The 19,940-nt window shown below is 44.1% G+C and overlaps 1 protein-coding gene across 1 annotated transcript in view; it reads left to right on the top strand.

Moving 5' to 3' along the window:
* The window catches only part of LOC135208828 (NADH dehydrogenase [ubiquinone] 1 alpha subcomplex subunit 13-like), a 20,556-nt gene extending 690 nt beyond the window's left edge, over positions 1–19,866 (top strand). The window contains exons 2-4 of the mRNA XM_064241389.1: positions 16,464–16,541; positions 17,573–17,682; positions 19,586–19,866. Of these exons, the coding sequence (XP_064097459.1) occupies positions 16,464–16,541; positions 17,573–17,682; positions 19,586–19,756 (359 nt within the window). The 3' untranslated portion in view covers positions 19,757–19,866. The remainder of the gene's footprint in view (positions 1–16,463; positions 16,542–17,572; positions 17,683–19,585) is intronic.
* Positions 19,867–19,940: the final 74 nt, after the last annotated feature.

Here is a 19,940-nt window from a genome sequence, read left to right on the forward strand (position 1 = left end):
AGATGTCTAATGCTCTTCCCTGAAGGCAGTTTCGCTTGCATTGACGCCTGTCAGGAGCGTGACGCTTTTCTGCACGCTTTTTTTTTTTGACGCTCGGCTTGGACGGGACGTTCGGATGGACGCCAGGCGCGCGCGCGGGTGCACGCCAAGCGCGCACCAGTAGACGCCGAGGCCGAGCGCACGCCAGTGGATACCGAGCGCGAGCGGCGCGCCGAGAGTGCTCGCTGCTCGCCAGTGGACGCCGAGCGGGCGCGCCGAGAGTGCTCGCTGCTCGCCAATGGACGCCGAGCGTGCTCGCTGCTAGTCAGTGGACGCGAGCGCGCACGCCAGGTGTGTCGCCTGGCTGAACGTTTCTGTTGAAGTCTTCAAGCTGATTTGGGCCTAAAGATTTTTTACCTAAACTTCGGTGATCCCTTCTACATCGCCTGCGAAGAATGTGAAGTAAGCAGTGCTTCGGAGGAAGCTTAAAGTGAAAAGGCAACTTCGTTTTCGAAACCCAGCAAGACCACGGGTTTCGTGAATTATAGAGGTCTTTGTCAGTAATATTGCTTTTCGTAAAGTCCAGGATTGGATGGAGTTATGGAAAGCTCAAGGAAAGATCTCTTTTGCTCTACCGCAGTCAAGACTTTGCGGTAAGGCAGCTATGGGTTATGTAAAAGCTCGACGTCCTGCGCGTCAGGACTCTCGGCAACGTTCAGTAGGATTCTTGCAAAGGCACTCATCAAAAGGAGGAAAGCGCAACGACAGGACTTCCTTTGCCATACTGCCAATAAATTTTGATACGGGAGAGGAAGCTGGTTGGAGAGTTTCTTCCTCTCCCAGGATAATTTTGCAAGCTTTTTAGCCATCTGAAAGGGCTTTTCAGATGATAGATTTTGTAGTTCCTAGTCGGGACTTACGCTGCCGAATTGAACATCGTCGTTCTACCTGTCGTAAGCCGTCTCTTAACAGGATTTCTTGCCCCTTCCTCGTTTGAGACGGGGAATCGAAATAAAATGCTCGACTTCCTGGATTACGTTTTGTCAATTCAGTGAATTTCCCCATTGACAATATACTATCGTTTTGTCAAGTAAGTGGGTATCCCCTCATTGACAAATTATCTCTTTTGTCCCGTAAATGGGTTAGTTCTCATTGACAAACTTCTCATTAAACTTTATATTGCGTAAGCGGATAAGCTCTTATTGACAAGATTCGAAGAGCTCTCATTCATCATTCGCAGACTCGTACAAGAAATAGACTTGTAGACTACGTCAATGAACGCTTATGTCCAATAACATAAGAAGCTTGAGCTGTCCGCTTCAATTCTCTTGAGTTTTGTTTATGAAACTTGCTGTCAGATATGTATGTAGCTGTATTTCCGAATTCAGCTATAGTATATATGGTCTGCCAGGTAAGTATGAAAAAACTTTATTGCAATATAATATCATATTTTGCCTTGCGTTATTTTACTACTGGTTGGCTCAAGTCATATACGCTTGCTGTAGTTACCTCTTCGGATGGCAACCGAGAGGTCTATTGTCTATTAATTTAAGGACATTTAATCGTTACTCCCTGCAGCCTTCCAGAGTTTCCGATTTATCTTTTACCGTTGTATGGTAGTGTTATGACGACACAAACGCATCTATATTTTAGCGTTTTCTGTTTCGCTTAAATATACCAGCTTGAGAGTCTCTTTATGCTAAAAATTACGGACCTATTTCTTTCTGTTAGAATAGGGTAGCTGGCAACCCAGGCATAAAGTTAAGAGACGACGATCGTAAGCTGCTGCTGTCACTGTCCTCTCCGCCAGTCCAAACGAGGCAGTACCAGCTCGTTCGCTGTCATGCGCTGTAGGTTACGTCTCTCTCTCCTGCGGGATTGACTGACTAACCGTATCTCTGTGCTGCAGTTACGTCTCTCTCTCTCCTGCGGGATTGACTGACTAACTGTATCTCTGCCCTACAATCACGGACTTTAGCCTAAGATTGAGGGATTTTCTTACATGAATGAATAAACATTGCATTCGTTTTGCCTTACTATGTTCTCAGAGATATCGCTTACTCCTTTCGGTGCTCGTTACCGCGGTATAGGACTACGATCTACCGCAACATTTCACTATTATATGCTCTCCTGCTTAGGCAAAGCGCAGCCTTTTTAGGGAAGTAAACATACTGTGTGAGGGAATGGATGAGCTTGCTGGGGACCATTTTTCCTTCCTAAAGAAGTTTGTTTCCCTGAATAGACTGCAATTCAGACCTCTACAGTTTTTGCCTACCGGGAAACTGAATTTTATTAAAGATCTAGGAATGATTCTGAACATCTCTCGGTGCGTTAAGTATCACTTGAGGTGATAGAAAGAAGGTGCCGGACATATGGAGAGGGTTTCAGATGTCCTGGATCATAATCTGAAAGAAGTGGAAGCAATTCTGTCGTCCTCCAGTCCTCGAAACGAGTTTTTGGAACCAGTGGTCCATATCAACTCTGATCTTCCACAGCTCTCTCATATCTTAGGAAGTATCTTCTCTCGGTCCCTGTTCGGGTTTACGAGAAAGAGCCTATTATAACAACAGACGTAGAATGTAACGATCCTCTAGAGGTTCGTTACAGGATTGCAAAAGTCCGTACGAATCGTCTCGATCGACGGCAGCAACTACTGACTTCCGAGTGGAATCTTTCTTTAGAAGTATGTTGAGAGTTATGGAGACTTTAGGGACGTCCTTTCATACATCTCTCGCTATGATATTGAACATGGGATGGATGTTTAGTCTTTTTTCCCCTTTTTCAAAACGCTTAGGAAATGTAATAAGATGATTTATACCATCACATAGAGCGACAATGACGCTAATCGCCCCATGTTGGCCTTCAAGATCCTAGATTCACAGAGGTCACGTCCTTCCAAGGACCTTTTCCGAGAGAGTCGGTCTACTTTAACACGAAAGGTACCTATAATCCTCTCCGCTCTGAGTCTGACTACGTTCAGACTATCGAGATGTGACAGCATAAGATTGCCGTCTTCCCTTTCCATTGAAGAATGGGATAAGCTGGCAGTCACAACTATTAAAGAATACGCAAATATGTTGTTGACGGCCTTTGGGCTCAGAGATTTGCTTCTGTCAAACAACAAAGCCCTTCACGATCTTTGAGTTTCTGTGGAATCTCGAAACTCGCTCACCATCTACTTTTTGTCTCACCTGTTTTCTCGGAGTCAGACACTCGGTGCGAGATCAGGAGACACATAGTAGCCCTGAGTTTCTTGTTGACGAAGTCGGTTGCGTTTACACCCCCGATGATCGTTAACATGAGACCAGGTTGGACTGTCAGGCATTCGTCCTTCGGGACTGAATCGCCTTTTTGCTCCTCGCTCCTTTCTCCTGGCACCAGAAGCTCGAGTCAGGAGTGGCTCAGGAGTTGATTCACTAACGACGTTGGGTTGCGTCATACCACAAGGTTTGCTTAGCTTGAATCGCCAGGCAGTCCAGACACTCATCCTTCAGCGAAGAATAGTGCCTTATGGTCTTCAGGGTACAGCCTTGCTGTCCTTGATGCGTCTGACTGGTCAACTGGTCGTCCCCGCACCTGACTTTAGTACAGACTGACTGACTGTGCATGTCCAGATCGAAGCTTTCAATATGGAACTTAGACATAGTCTGAAGTTCTTGATGTCAAAGCATTCGAACATCTCCTACCTGTTAACTTCTTGCACGTGATCAGGAAGGCCCTTTTCTAACCACCCTAGATACGACAAAGAGGTTAGTGAGGTTTTCAGCCATCGTCAGAAGTTTTGGCATTAGAGAACACAAGGGGTGCGTTCTCTAAGCCTTCCGTTGTGGCCTAAGAATGGAAACCCGTCTTGTTCTTGGGCCAGGAGCTTGGAATCAAAGGATGGCACAAGTTATTGGGCAGGAGCCAGGAGAGAGTCCTGTGCCCTGTCAGGTCTCTCAAGTTTTATCTACATAAAACTCAAGAAAGTCGAAGTCGTACGGACAATCTGCAGTGTTCCGAAAAGACCAGACTTGCCATATCGAAGAAACACCCTGGCTTTATTGTTAAGGAGTTCTTTCAAAAAAGCTCCTTCATTGTGTTGACAAAGATTTGAAATCTTTGATTTGAATGCTCACGAGGTGAGGGCGCGGCCTCGGAAGCATTTCAACAGAGCATGGCACTCAGCAACATCCTGAGTACCATGTTTTAGCGAAGCAACTCTGTGTTCAATTCACACTCCCTTGCGAGATGTGAAGATGACATATGAGATCTGCTGCTCGCTAGGGTGGGGCCATACGTGTCTGCAGACACAATCTTGGGGGCAAGTAGTACCACTCATCCTATCCTGTAGAAAATGGTTAGGAAGAGCTCTTAATTTAGTAGTTGAGTCGCCGACAACGGTGACTTCTTAACTCTTAAGCCTTAGTTAACACACCTTAACTTTGGCTAGGTTGGTCAGGTGGTGTATATATTTTATATATATATTTATTTTATTTTCTTCTTAGCCCTCATGGTATGGTCAATATGGTCTAGTCACGTCGTGGTCTCGCCCCTGTTGACAGATCATCTGGAGTGCACCAGCTATATAGGTCTCTACCTCGCTGGCAACTCTAGTAGCACAAGCAGACTTAGTGGCAATAACCACGAAGCCAGCAATGCTAACAGGTGGAACCAAGATGTAAATCATCTGCATGCATTTGTTTCCCAAAATCCTTCTATTCTGTCCCTTCCCACCTCCAACGGTGGGATTCAGCTATATATATATCTGACAGGTAAGTTTCATGAACAAAATGATATTGTTATGATACAATAAAGTTTGTTCATACTTACCTGGCAGATATATATAATTAAGTACCCACCCACCTCCCCTCAGGGGACAGTGGAAATAAAAATTATGAATAGAAAATGGGACTGGTTCCTGATACCGCCTCCCAGCGGCGGGAATGGGTACTAACCACCTGGTCCGACCACTGTGTGTGCCGGAAGTTTTTGAATTTCTGTCGGACTTCAGAAAATACAGCTATATATATATCTGCCAGGTAAGTATGGAACAAACTTTATTGTATCATAACAATATCATTTTTCTGTACACCTTCGTCTTCAACGACACATAGTGTTGTTTCTCCTTAGCTGAGAATCAACTATACTATGAGATATCTTGCCATGAGGGACCTCGGTCTCTAGAAGGCAATTGACTTCGCCTGTTGGGCCACATGCCTTAAGAGAATCATCACCTCGCCTTCTGGCATCGGTGAACGAACAAATTATTTGTTTAGTCCTCTTGGCATAACCCTTTTAAGGCGAAGGTCACGTGACTTGCTCGGGTGCTTGGACACTTGTCTCCTACGAACGCAGTCAGTCGGCAGCTGTCAGAGCGCCCAAGTCAGTTACGAACTTCGCTGTGGACTTAGTTCGGTTGTTCCATACAGTCTTTTCTTCGTCCTAACGGCTTGTCACAGTACCCATACCATCGACACCCACCATTGAGTGTCGGTGTCCTATCCACTACCGAGAAGAACTTCACTGCATGGGGATAGGAGAATGTGAGACACTTCGCTGCAGACGGATAGACCAGTATGGGTACAGGACATCACCGAAGTCGAGAAGAAGGATAGGTCATACGACCATTCCCTTCTTTTCCTCTGAGGTAATTGCATGACTTTTCCTGCGAAGTCAAGCATCCAGGGGATGGGGATTCGTGACGCTCGATTCGTACCGACTTCGTAGCGAAGACTCAGAACCCTTCGGTTCCTGACGATCGGTTAGAGTCCTTCACAATCCCCACCTCCCTAATGGACTTCACCGCCTTCGATGCGAATGGAGATGCTGCTTTGTCCTGTGAAAGCACGACCGCGCTTTCTGAAGAAACTCGACATCCCAGGCTGAGTGTTGAAGACTCTTCGTCAGCACCAAGATGACCTAGAAGTACATCCCTCGAGTTACACAAGAACTTCTCTTCTGTGGCGCAGGTACTGAAGGCAGGGGTCTGGTACAACCAGACCACCGGCACCTCCTTCTACCTTTTGGATATTGCCCACAGGTCCTTGGATCGTTTTCCTTGGGACCCGTGTGGCTGCTCAACACGTTGTGTAGCTAACAGACCCCTAGCAGGCTGAACAGCATCGAGTCTGGTGTGACTGTAAGAATAGATAAGTGAATGAGAAAGTGACTGGCTTCTCTTCCTATCTTTTTCTCCCCCTCTACCTGTGGGTAGAGGGATACGGTCATCACCTTGCTGGATAAGGACAAGATGCCGGGTGAGCTACTCGACAGAGCCCCATCCTATCCCTTTCACTAGGGATGGGAGCGAATATCCACACTTCCTCCTACAAGGGGGGGGAAGTGGAATGCCAACAAGAGACAAACCATAACTTTATGTTGCCTCTTGCAAATAGGAACTTGTTCTTGTTTGCTGGTACGAAGAGATACGCTTGCCTCTCTCTTAGTACTTGGTCCAGAGGTCTGACCATTGATCCTGCGGTGCACACCCGATCAATCGGACAGAGGCTTGGATCCCTCCTCGCTCTTACGACCAGGGAGGCATTCCAAGGTTGGCGCGAACACCAGTCTGTTCACAAAAGACTCAGATTCCTCCCACCAAGAAGTGAGTCTTCCTATTGTAAAAGGACCGAAGGTTTGTATGCCGTGTCGGAACAAATGACAATTTGTCCAAAATTGCATTTTTCCTAACTATACAAACCTGAGGTCCTTTTACACATAGTCCCACCTCATGCCACCCCTCACTCTGCAGTTTTTGCTTGGGCCAAAAGCAAAAGTGATTTGTTTACCTCCCAGTCGCGCGCGCGCGCCTGTCGGACAAGTAGTTAACTACCGAACCCCTTGTTCGAAAGCTTACGACCTATCCAGCTGCCGCTAGTCCTTCCTATTGTAAAAGGACCTCAGGTTTGTATAGTTAGGAAAAATGCAATTTTGGACAAATTGTCATTTTATTGTGTTGATTACAACTGCGATCTTGAGTAAGATCAATAAATGTTACATATATACGCTAACATTGTTCAAATGAGTGCTGGGAAGGCGGGGAAAGATAGTGGATTGTCCGTGGTTAGACCGGCCAGCCACAGGATTGCGGCCTTATTGGATTTCAAAACTGCCTTGAAAACACATTTTACGAAGAGCGTCTTATGCTTATTTTAGTTTGTATGGGGCTTTCATATATCACATTATGTTGATGAAACTTCAATCTTTTAAAGTTATAATTGTATTCTTGTTTCACCAATTAATTATCAAGTGAAAAAGGCCTGGCCAGCGTGATGACGATGGATCGTCTGTGATTGTTTACCTTATTTTAAAATTAAACAAGAGGGTAATAAAAGTCTGGCTCTACGCAGTGCACACGTACCTCCTTGACGCTTTCAAGATTTTGGTATTTCTATATAAGCATTCCGCATCATTTGTCCCTGCAAATACGAAAGCCACCAGGAATTGGGGCGTCAATGTATTTCACCCTGTTTAGTACAAGCCCCTGGGGGTTAATTAAAGTCGTCGGAATAAATATTACTTAAAGTTCTTGTTCAGGAGGTAAAACTGCATAGAAAAACTGCAACTGCCATAGTCTAGGCCGCCACGGAATAGTAATATAGATCTACCGAAATATTTACTTTCAACTCCAAATATTTAGAAGATTGACACCATCTCGATGTTTGCGGAGTGCCTTGTGTCAATAAACTTCCGGAGTGGCTGCAGTTTCGTGGGCCAACCTTAACTCCGACCAATTTTCTTGTCCAAACCTACCACCAGATGGCGGTAAGTTCGAACAAGAAAATTGGCTGAAGAACACACAACCAAAATGGCGGCGAAACCAAAACAACAACAAACAATGTAGCGGCGAACGCTTAATAGAAACGGTAAAGGGGGACCCTCTTGGGAAACTGGGATTTTTGGGTGAGGGGAAACGGATGAGTGGTAGTGACCTAATCCAATGAACCCACCTAACCCGACTTAGGGTGCCATGCCGACATGGCCGGGGGCTTCGCCCCCTGTACTCCCTGTATGGTAACAATAGTTGTGACCTAACTAAACGAACCAACCTAACCTGACTTTGGGCACAAGCCCTAAACTGGCCGGGGGGCTGGGAAGGCTGGGAAAGATGTTGGATCCTTGGTGGTTACGAACGACACCTCAGTCGGTTGATGCCATATTGGATTTCAAAACAGCCTTGAAAACAACATATTTTACGAAGACCTCGCATGCTTATTTTAGTTTGTATGGTGCTTTCATATATCACATTATGTTGACGAAACTTCAATCTTTTGAATGGGATGCTTAAAGATGTATTTGTATTCTTGTTTCACCAATTAAATATCGAGTGAATAAGGCTGATCCACCCGATGACGATGGATCCACTACAGTGTTTCCCCCTGCTGTCTAGTAAACAAACAAAGATTATCAATAAACGATTATCTCAATTGCTGTCCTAAATTGCATTTTTCTGTATGGTAGCCCCAAGCCAAGTTTAGCTTACGGAGAGCGAATCTTAATTTAACGTTGGCCTGTTGTGGCCGGAAAGTTTTAAGTAGCTAGGCTATAAATATTGGAAGACCAGGCCCCCCCCCTTTTTGCTCACTGCAGGTGTTCCTGAGTGATATAGGCTAGGCTACTAGTTTTTGATGTCTGACAGTCTAAATAGCCTAATGCATATGTGGTAATTATTAATCCGGTAGATCTAAGCCGGCATCCATGGCGAGCTACACTAGGGCAGTTGATGTTTTTCTATAAAATTTGACCTCCTTAACAAGAATTTCAAGTTATATTTTCTTTGCCTGGCTGTAATTTACTTTAGAACTTTATCCTACGGTAAAGGGAACTCGTTGGGAATCGGTTTTTGGGTGGGGTACACCACTGGGAGAATTACATACCGTACAGCTCTATCCTACGGTAAGGGGGACCGATGGGAAAGCGGGGTTATGGGTGGGGTAAATCACTGTGGAGAAGGGTTCTATATGTTATGTATTGTGTTATTTCCTCTTATTTATGACATTTGGAATGCGAAATACAAGCGGAAATAAAAATTATCATTAGAGGTGCACAGTATAAGTCTTCAGTTTTATACATGCGACTTACCAGGCAGATATATACTTAGCTATAGACTCCGTCGTCCCGACAGAATTCAAAACTCGCGGCACACGCTACCGGTAGGTCAGGTGATCTACCATTCCCCCGCCGCTGGGTGCAGAATCCAACCATTCCCGTTTTCTGATCCAGATTTTCTCTGTCGCTGAGGCCTTTTTGGCAACAACTGTTGTTTGGTCTCTCCGATTGGAATTCTGCTCATTTGCCGAGAATTGGTTGGACTCATTTGGTGAAGTACTCTTGTTTATTCTCGGGATTGGCATACGCTTATTTTGGACTGGATTAGGACTTGGATTTGGTTTTTTCTATTAAGATGGCTGAAGTTAAAGTAACACCTAAGTTTAGGGTTTGTGCAAGGGAAGAATGCAGAACTAGGTTGTTTAAAGCAGAGGTAGATCCTCATACGCTTTGTAGTAAATGTAGAGGGTCTGAATGTGCGTTTGATAGAACTTGTGCTGAATGTGAAGGGCTTTCGGAGCAAGGATGGAAGGATTTAGCTTCTTATATTAAGAAAAGAGAGAAGGATAGAGCTAGGAAAGCGGCAGCTAGAAGCTCGAGTAGATCTTGTTCTTTTGAGCCTGAATCAGAATTAACAAACTAGATGATGTTTCTCCCATAACCTCAGCCCCTTCTCCCTGTGTTGAATCTAAGGATTCATTTTCAGAAATGGAAAAAAATGAGATCCTCGATCAGGGAGCTTCAGGAGCAGCTTAAAGCTATGGAAACACAAGGTAAGAGTGTCAGTGAATACAGTGACCCCAGTGCAGTGGAGGGGGCGTCTGATCGGCTCCGCATTGCCTCCTAGGCCTAGACCGCTTCCAACCTCCCAGGACCAGGGGGAAGGAGGAATGTCAAAAGCCGCAGGGAGGATGTGGAGCATCCCCAACGATCAGGCGTCCCTTCGGCAGACCCTGAAGTAACGACCCATAGGCTGCCTTGGATAGCCGTAGAAAAGGCATCCTGGAAGAGTGTTTTTCTGCGTCGGCTCTCCTCGTCCAGGCGTGGATGGAGCTCCGCTTCGAAGTCTCGTCCTCTGAAGAGATCGTGGGTAGCGCCCGAAAGGAGACGCTTTTGATTCAAGCCCAGAGCGATTTCCAGAGGATTTTCCTTCTCGACTAGTAAGAGGGCGAGAAGACCGTCTCTAGCGCCTCAAGATCCGACTAAGCTTTTCCTGCTTAATCTACAGGAGCAAAATAATCCTCCTTGGTAGGCGCTCTACACAAGGATTCGTCTCGAAGGAAAGACTCCTCCCTTCCAGTGAAGAGATCAAAATTTTCTTCTCCTGGTAGGATGAGAAGTTTCTCACTCTAGCAGGCGCTCGTCACCGGAGAGACACTCTCGTTCTCCCTTTAAACGATCCTCTCCTATCTATGGAAGAAAGTTCCCAGCGGTAGCCGCTCGCAGAGCAAGCGGTCAGCTACGTCTCTTAGGAGAAGTCAGGAGTCGGACTCCTCTTCTGAGGATCAGGATAGGCGTCAAGAGCCTAAGAAGCAGGAGCTTGTGAGAAAAACATAGAGTTCGTTTACAGAGCCTAGTAGGCGCCAAGAATATCACAGGGTATAGAGCCTAACAGACGCCAGGAGTCTGGTGAGAGGCGTCCAGAGCCTACAAGGAGTCACGACAAGCGCCAGGAGTCAAGCAGGCGCCAGGAATCAAGCAGGCTTCAGGAGTCGAGCAGGCGTGGGCAGGAGTCGGGTAGGCGCCAGGAGTCTAACAGACGACAGGAGTCGAGCAGGCGTCAGGAGTCGAGTAGGCGCCAGGGCTCCTTGTACGAGCTTAGGTCAGAGTAAGACTCCTTCGCACTTTATGAGTTCTTCGGAGAGTAGGAGCCCTTCACCTGGTAGGAAACAGGTGCCTGAGAGAAGATCTCGTGCGTTTTAAGAACTCGTTTGCGCCTTGTAGTAGCAAGGATTTTGTCACACGGACGACGTTCTTCTTCGTTGACAGAAGTCCCTCGACAACTAAGAACCGCTCTTCTCCGAAAGGATCCCCGACAGCCGGAGACTTAGAAGAAGTCTCGGATGAAGAATTACCTGTGGATGTAGTAGTCTCTGATTATAAGAGATTGTCCTTGTTGTTGTTGCAGGAGTTCGGAGATAAGCTTCAACCACCAGCGGATCCGCCCTCTCCAGGATCTTTGCTATCGAGCACGAAGTCTCCAAAAGCATCCTATTTGTAAAAAATGCGTCCAGCCCTTAGTATGAAAAAAGCCTTCAAAAGGATTTGGAGATGGCTTAAGAATAAAAGAGAGGCGGGCAAGACTGTTTTTTCATGCCCTCCTTCAAAGTTGACGGGTAAACCTGGAAGTGGTACGATACCCAGGAACCTATGGGCTTAGGACTGCCTTCATCGGCAGACGCAGATTACGCTTCCTTAGTAGATTCTTCAAGGAGGCGCGCTCTACTATCAGCTAAAGCTACTTGGGGGATGTGTGAACTGGACCATCTACTAAAGGGACTCTTTAGGACGCTCGAAGTATTCAATTTTATGGACTGGGCTTTGGGAGCCCTTGCGAAGAGAGCCAAGATCCCGAATTTGTCACGATGGAAGAATTATCGAGTGTGTTATCGTGTCTGGACAGAGCGGTGATGGACGGTTCGGTGGAAGTGGCTGCTCTTTTTGGATCTGGGAGTTTGAAAAAGCGAGTGTATGGGTCTTTCTGTCCAAGTCAGTATCTCCTCTACAGAGGTCGGCCTTGCTATATTCGCCACTTTCGAACCACCTTTTCCCACCCTCAGGACACGGTGAGGGATGTAGCAAAATCATTAGCTGAAAAGCCACACAGGATTTACTGACACAGTCAGCAAAGAGGTTCAAGCCTGCGGTTCCTTTTCAAAGAAGGATAAAGCACCTCTTCAGCAGCCCTTTCGAGGAGCCTCTTCCTCCTCAAGAACCCCTTTTAGAGGTAGAAGACCGGATACCAGAGGAAGACCTTCCAGGAGACCTGCAGGAAGGCAAAATGAAGAAGAAGTCCTCCAGATAGCGGTAGGCGCCAGACTGTCGAACTTTGCCAGAGTCTGGGCGAGAAGCGGGGCGGGGACAGCTGGACCCTCTCGATCCTCGAGAGAGGATACCTCATCCCCTTCAGGGAATATCCTCCCTTAACAAGAACTCCAAGGGAGTTAACAGCGAGATACAACGATCCTGTCAAGAGTCAAGCTCTCCTGCAAGCAGTAGAACTTATGTTGCAGAAAAGGGCAATAGAACCGGTTCAAGATCTCCATTCACCAGGTTTCTACAACCGTCTATTCCTGGTACCAAAAGCCTCGGGCGGGTTGGTAGGCCGGTTTGGACGTAAGTGCGCTGAACGTCTTTTGTGATCAAGAAGAAGTTCTCGATGGAGACCTCTTCCTCTGTACTTTCTGCTCTCGTCCAGGGGACTGGATGGTATCCCTGGACCTTTCTTCAAGATGCATATTTCCATGTGCCAATTCATCCGGCATCAAGGAAATACCTAAGATTCATGTCACAGGGATAGTGTTTCAATTCGAGCGCTTTGCTTTGGACTTTCGACGGCCCCCGCAAGTCTTCACGGGTATCCTAAGGAATGTGGCGCATTGGCTACATTTAGAGGGGATCAGAATCTCGATGTATTTGGCGACGGATGCTCATAACGAGCAAAGTCGAATAGCAGCAGTGTCTGGAGGACCTTTCGGTAACATTAAAGATGACGCAGTCATTTGGGACTCCTAGTCAACCTCGAGAAGTCCCAGCTGGATCCCCAGCAGAACATAGTTTATCTGGGGATTCGGATGGATTCTCGGGTTTTCTAGCGTCTCCGTCAACAGAGAGAATAGAGCGCTGCCTTACAAAGGTGTCAGGATTTCTAGGGAAAGAGCATTGTTCCGCGAGGGAGTGGATGAGTTTGGCTGGGAACCATTTCCTTGTTGGAGCAGTTCGTTTCCCTAGGGAGACTGCACCTAAGACCCCTTCAGTATTCTCTGAAGGAGAACTGGGATCAAAGTTCCCAGGACCCTCGAAGAGTCATTCAGGATAACGGACAAGGTCAAACAAGATCTTCGGTGGTGGTTAGACCCGAAGAAACTCGGTCAAGGAATATCCTTGCACATAAAGAGCCCCCCTCTCCGAGCGTTGTTTGCAGACGCATCGGACGTAGGGTGGGGAGCAACGTTGGATTCGCAGGAAGTGTCGGGAACCTGGGAAGGAGCTCAGGTGTCCTGGCACATAAACAAAAAGGAACTGAAAGCCATTCACTAGCTCTCTTGCAACTTTCAAGAACAGATATTAGGATCGATCATTCAGGTCAATTCAGACAACACGACAGCCCTAGCATATATCAGGAAGCAAGGGGGAACTCATTCATTCTCCCTTTACGAGACAGCGAGGGAGTTGTTGCTTTGGGCGCAAGAGAAGCAGATCTCTCTTCTAACGAGATTTATTCAGGGAGAGAGAAATGTTCGAGCGGAATCTGCTAAGCAGAAGAGACCAAGTGCTCCCCACAGAATGGACTCTCCACCCTCAAGTGTGCGATCAGTTATGGGGGTTATGGGGAAGGCCGAACGTAGACTTGTTCGCAACCAACTGGAACAAGAGGTTAGAGAATTATTGCTCCCCCATCGCGGATCCAAGAGCAATAGCGATAGACGGTCTCCTCATGGATTGGAAGGGAATAGACGGGTACGCTTTTCCCCCTTCAAACTGGGAGGGGAAGTAATAAGAAAGTTTGCCTCCTCAGAGGGAACGAAATTATCTTGATCGCTCCCTTTTGGCCAGCCCTAGATTTGGGTGACAGAGTTGCTGGAGTGGATAGTGGATCTTCCCAGATCGCTCCCACTAAGGAGCGATCTTCTCAAACAACCCCACTTCGACAGGTATCACAAAAACCTCCCCGGCTCAAGTCTGACTGCCTTCAGACTATCGAAGGACTCGTTAGAGCGAGGGGGTTTTCTCGCGAAGCTTCAAAAGCAATCGCAAGAGCCAGGAGACCATCCACATTACGGGTGTACCAGTCGAAGTGGGAAGTGTTTAGAAGATGGTGCAGGACGCATGAGCTATCCTCTTCCAGTACCTCTATAACCGACATTGCAAATTTTCTTTCTTTACCTAGAAGAAGTGTGGCCTAGCGGTATCTACGATCAAGGGGTATAGAAGTATGCTGGCCTCGGTGTTTAGGCATAGGGGTCTGGAGGTGTCGGACAATAAGGATCTACATGACCTTATTAGGTCTTTCGAGACCTCAAAAAGTCAGAATAATAAAAAATCCAGTTGGAACTTGGATATAGTGCTGCATTATTTGATGTCTGAAAGATTCGTACCTTCCAATAATTCTTCTTTTAGGGATTTGACGAGGAAAAATCTCTATTCCTGTTCGCCTTAGCCACGGCAAAAAGGGTGAGTGAACTTCAGGCGTTAGAGGGCAGAGTGGGGTTTAAGAAGGAGGCTGCAATTTGCTCTTTTAAGCCTCTCTTCTAGCCAAGAACGAAAACCCATCAAAACCGTGGCCTAGAAGCTTCGAAGTGAAGGCACTCTCTTCTCTTACGGGGGAAGAAAAGGAGAAGACCCTTTGTCCAGTAAGAGCGCTAAAATTTTATTTACAAAGAAAGTCTCTTTTGGGAGGTACGCAGGAAAGTCTTTGGTGTTCGGTCAAGGATCCTACAAGGCCAATATCAAAAAACGCCCTTACGTTTCTCATAAAGACGTTATTAAGGAAGCGCATCTTAAATGTGGTGAAGAACAATTTAAACCTCCTCAGGGTAAAAAAGCACACGAAGTGAGGGCCATAGCAACCTCAATGGCTTTTCATAAACGTGGTCCCTTCAAAAATCTAATTGAATCCACGTATTGGAAGTGTTAAAAACTCGGTGTTCGCCTCTCACTATCTAAAGGATGTGAGAGTTACTTATGAGAAGTGCTTTTCACTGGGAGCATGTGTGTCTGCGGATTTAGTGCTGGAGGAGGAGCTGAGGTTAATCCTAATTAGTTAGGTTATGTAATTTTAAATTATGGTGTTTGGTTTTTATGGTTGACTGAAAGAGGGTATAGGAAGAACCCTTTTCAGTTCTTAGATTTAACATGGTTAGGAAGGTCAGGTGGTCGGGATTAACTTTTGGGTCTCCTCGTTGTGCATTATGTAAAGCCTAAAGCTCTGTCATGTAAGAGGGCTAGCCCCCATTGATAAGATACAGGTCAGGCTCTGCCATGGTAGCGGGTAAGCCCCATTGGTACGATCCATGCAGTTCTGTCGCGGTAAGCGGGCTAGCCCCCATTGACATGATCCAGAAGGGCTGTTCGGTCATAGGTGGTTTACCTCACTGAAGCTCTTGAGGCAGGCAGACTAAATGACAGTAATCATGAAGTCTTCAGCCCAAACAGGTAAGAACCAAGGATTGATATCCTACAACAATTGTTGTTTCCCGTTATTAGAATTTTGTTTATATATATAGCTGTCTCTCGCCCTCCACCAAGGGTGTCAATCAGCTAAGTATATATCTGCCTGGTAAGTCGCATGTATAAAAATGATATTGTTAAGATACAATAAAGTTTTATACATACTTACCTGGTAGATATATACGATTAAGGGCCACCCAGCCTCCCCTCAGGAGACAGGTGTGAAGAGAAAATCTGGCTCAGAAAACGGGAATGGTTGGGATTATTTTTTTTTTTCCGCCACCCAGCGGCGGGAATGGTAGATCACCTGACCTACCGGTGGTAGCGTGTGCCGCGAGTTTTGAATTCTGTCGGGACGACGGAGTCTATAGCTAAGTATATATCTGCCAGGTAAGTATGTATAAAACTTTATTGTATCTTAACAATATCATTTTTACCAGAGTTTGTCAGAAATGATTGTTTAATTCCTTACAACACTTCCTGTATCTAGATAGGAATCACAGATGTAAGGGTTACTTTGGAATGTATGCAGGTAGGGAGACAGGCGGGTGTGAGAAATCCTGACACCCCCTCCCCCCTGACCCACCCAAGTAGCACTGAATAGCTATCCCAGTCTCCCTACTCTGCATACTACCTGTTACTTTTAAACCTATAGGCTACTTGCTGATGTTATACACTATCACAACTGACTAGTTCAAGTTGAATAGTTTTCATATCGCTCTTGTTCAGTCTTTTGATCTCCAGATGTCTGAGCAAGGAGCGAATTCATTCTTGCTCTCTGCTGACATCTCGTGGATTCAGGTGCATTGGTCTTATTTTTTAATCCCTCATATTAATTAATTTATCACCTTTTCCTGCAACTTGCATCCCACTCATTTTTCCATCATGTATACCATGCACATAGATTTCCTTTTGTTAATTCTCAAAATTCATTTGTAAGGATTTTTTTTTTTTTTTTTTTTTTTTTTTGGTAATATACACTGTAAGCAGGTAGTGATAGTAGGAATAAAAGTAGGAGTTTTCATGTCAGATTATGTAATATGATTTTTTTCCTTTTATTCTAGGCCTGCCTTTATTCATTGGGTATGGCATTGCAACAGCTGTTGGCGGCTATATTTACTACTTGACATTGAAAACAATCAGGTGAGTTGTATTTTCTTAGCTGTTATGGAATGATAGTGGTTGCTGAATAGTGTAAAACTGAACGGAACTGTAAAAGACTTTGAGAATATTCAGTTATAGGATTTATACCCGACTTTTTTTTAACATTTCTCTGCAATTCGGACAGAGTTGTTTACCGGTGCTCTGACTTCCCCACTGATTCTTGTGTTGAATATATGTAAAGTGTGGCAGTCAGTGGTCATTTGCATTCTGCACCATCAGGGCTTGGGTCATTTTGGTTTTGTATCTATTATCCATGGGTCAAGTAGTGTGGGGTCACTGGAAAATTAAAAATGCTATAACACTTTCAGAGTGTTATCTTTTAGCAGGCTTTATCAGACAGTCTGTAGCATTTCCGATCCTCTGATATCCTATGAGAACAGCTTGCTAATGGATTTTTCAGGTACCTACTTTCTGCCACTTCTAAGAAGTGCTTCTGTTGATGTTGAGGAATAGGTATTGATTATGGTTGGGTAATGTATTACCAAAAATGCCCAAATAAACAAAGAATAAAGATGTATTGTCGTCAGATCAGTGATGATACATGGTTTAGAAACTTTGACATTAAGAAGGTAAGAGGAGCAGAAGCTGGTGCAAATGAAAATGAGGTTGCTGAGAAGTACTGGGGTGGTCAAGACTATTGACATGGTTTAAGACTGAGATAGTAAGGGCATGTGGTTAGGATGAGTGAGGTGGGGAGTGAAGGGTGCTTGGGTGGAACCTGTTTTGACTAAAAGGTTTAAAGGAAGGCAAAGGATTAGACGGTGTGACAGAGTAAGGGATGGTGTGTTGGTGAACGGGGTTTGCAGAGGAAGATGCTTACAGTTGAAATAGGTGGATAAGATGCATTAAGGAAACTAACCTTTTAACTTAGAGGTTGCATTGGGGTTGAATAAGATTTGTTATTGATTATTGACCACTTATTAAATTGTGTATTTTTATCACTGGAGATTTTCATTTCATAAAAATACATATTTTTGTTTCCTACTAAAAATCTTTCCTATTCCTATTTGGCATGAAGAAATTGAAATGAAAAGTGCTGATAATGCCCTCCTGCCTTTGTTAATGGCAGAACGAGATCGTTCTCTCCTCCTACAGTTGCGTAAGAACCGCGATGAAGAGGTAAGCCATTTTTTCAAGTACTGTATTGGAACATATTAATGTATTTCTTCTGTTATGTCTATACAAAGTTTAAGGGAGCAGCTGGTTAGCTATGAAAATCTTTATTCTGGTATGGTTGTACATAGTATATTCATATCAGGAAGAAGGATATAATTTACATAAATTTTAGCCAAGAAATCCTTCCGTGACTTGATCTTTAAATGAAAAAGGGAAAACATTTCAAATGCCTGTCTACTTATATTAGTTATTGTACATAATGAATATAGTGACAGTTGCCATGTAAACTTTGGAAGTCATGAGGTGAAATCTTATTAAATATTGGTATGTAAAAGAAAGCTTTTTTTTTTTTTTTTTTTTTTTTTTTTTTCTCTCCATTACATCCTGACAAAAACGGCCAAATTTGTATCCTTTCAAGTAAAAGAAAAAAAAAAATCTTTTGCCTATCCAAAGTAAAATGGTAATAAATTCTTTTAGAGAATTGGTGGAGAAATAAGTTTGAAGTCATAACAGTTGTTTTGAGAGAGAGGCCATTTTAAAGGTTGAGCAGTGGGACAGTATAATAAAAAAAAAAAGTCTGAAAGAATATGAGTGCCAGTAAATGTAAAATTTAGTTTTTTCTGCAGGTCTCTTCTCAAGAATTGGAGTTCAGCATTATGCAGTTTTCCTTTTTCTAATACGAATTCATCATTCAGTATCTTTCCTTTGGTGTGATAGTTATTGCTTATGTTGAGGGATTAACAGGAGTACCAGGTAGAAAGGAAGAGGTTTTGTTTTTTATTTGTGGATCTTTAGAAGGGAATTTAACAAATTACCAAGACAAACAGTTACTATACTTGTACATTACAGAGGCTTATAGTGAAGACTTCCAAGCTACTCAAGTCACTCAACATAAATCTAAATGAGGATTACCTAAGAAAATTCAATACAAATGGTTTCCATTAAAGATTATGACTGATCCTTTCATTGTTTTTCTGTGTAAAAGATGTTATTAAAGAATGAACTACTTATGGTTTCAAGCAAACTTGAAGGAAAAGTGGAGCTATGAAATTTGCTGAGAGGAGTAGGGATGATTTTGGCACTTAGTGACTTTGCGCTCAAGATGCAAAATGTAAATATAAATTAGAATTTTCGGTAGAGTATGAGAAACTTATAAGAAGGATGTATGGAGACGAGAGGAAGATAAGCATATCCTATAGTCAGCACAGCATTATTATTTTCATTGTCGTTGGCTAGTTTACTCAGGTCATCAGGTAGATAACCACGCCATGGGGTAAAAAATTTACTCTTTCAGGACTGGTCTTAGTTTGTTTTTCTAGGAATTCATTGTACAGGCAGTCCCCGGGTTACGATGGTGTCGGCTTACTACGTTCCGAGGTTACAACGCTTGTCAATAGATGTTATTTCCAGGGTTACGATGCCTGCAACGCTCATCTGGGAGATGAAATATGACACCAAAAATGCAAAATTTTTAATCAATATTTGCAAAAATGCAAAATTTTTAATCAATATTTGAAGTTTTTTTTTGATGAAAAATGCCATAAGAATGCAGTTTACATAGTTTTCAATGCACCCAAAGCATGAAAAGTAAGGTTGTCTTAGGATTTTTGACGATGTTCCGGCTTACGACGCGTCTCAAGAACGGAACCCCTGTCATAACCCGGGGACTGCCTATCTTTTTTTTTGTAAAATCCAAATTCTTTAAAAATTTAATTTTTGATTAAATAAAGAATGAAGATTTTGAACATTATTTTGAAACCCCCAACATTTGCTGCTGGCTGAAGTTTGTAGCTGTTCCTACATGTATACGCATCTTTGGTTTTTACATAGGGGAGAAGCTGCTTCATCCCCCCTACCTTTCAGTTTGGGAAGTATGTTCTTAATTCATTTTCTTATTTCTTTACAGGCGTCACTCATGAGTGGTGTAGAAGGATGGGAAGTAGGTACTTACTATGGTGAACCAATCTACAAGACTGTTCCCCAAAGTAAATTTATGGATCCAATCCCTAAGGAATATTATGCTCATGGGCCTACCAGCAGTTACTCACGAGGCACCCACCTCAACTTATGGGTATAATTTATTCAAAAGAAGAAGATATTCTTTATTGTAAATAAATTTTAGATGTAATTGCCTTTGTAATAAGGCCTTATATTAACTGTTCTTATATTAAACTGGTTCAACTAATAGTTGGTTCATTGTCTTATTTTAAAAGTACCATAGTTGGTTCATTGTCTTATTTTAAAAGTACCATAAGTACATA

Source organism: Macrobrachium nipponense, chromosome 35 (genome assembly GCF_015104395.2).
Source record: "Macrobrachium nipponense isolate FS-2020 chromosome 35, ASM1510439v2, whole genome shotgun sequence".
Taxonomy (NCBI): Eukaryota; Metazoa; Arthropoda; class Malacostraca; order Decapoda; family Palaemonidae; genus Macrobrachium; species Macrobrachium nipponense.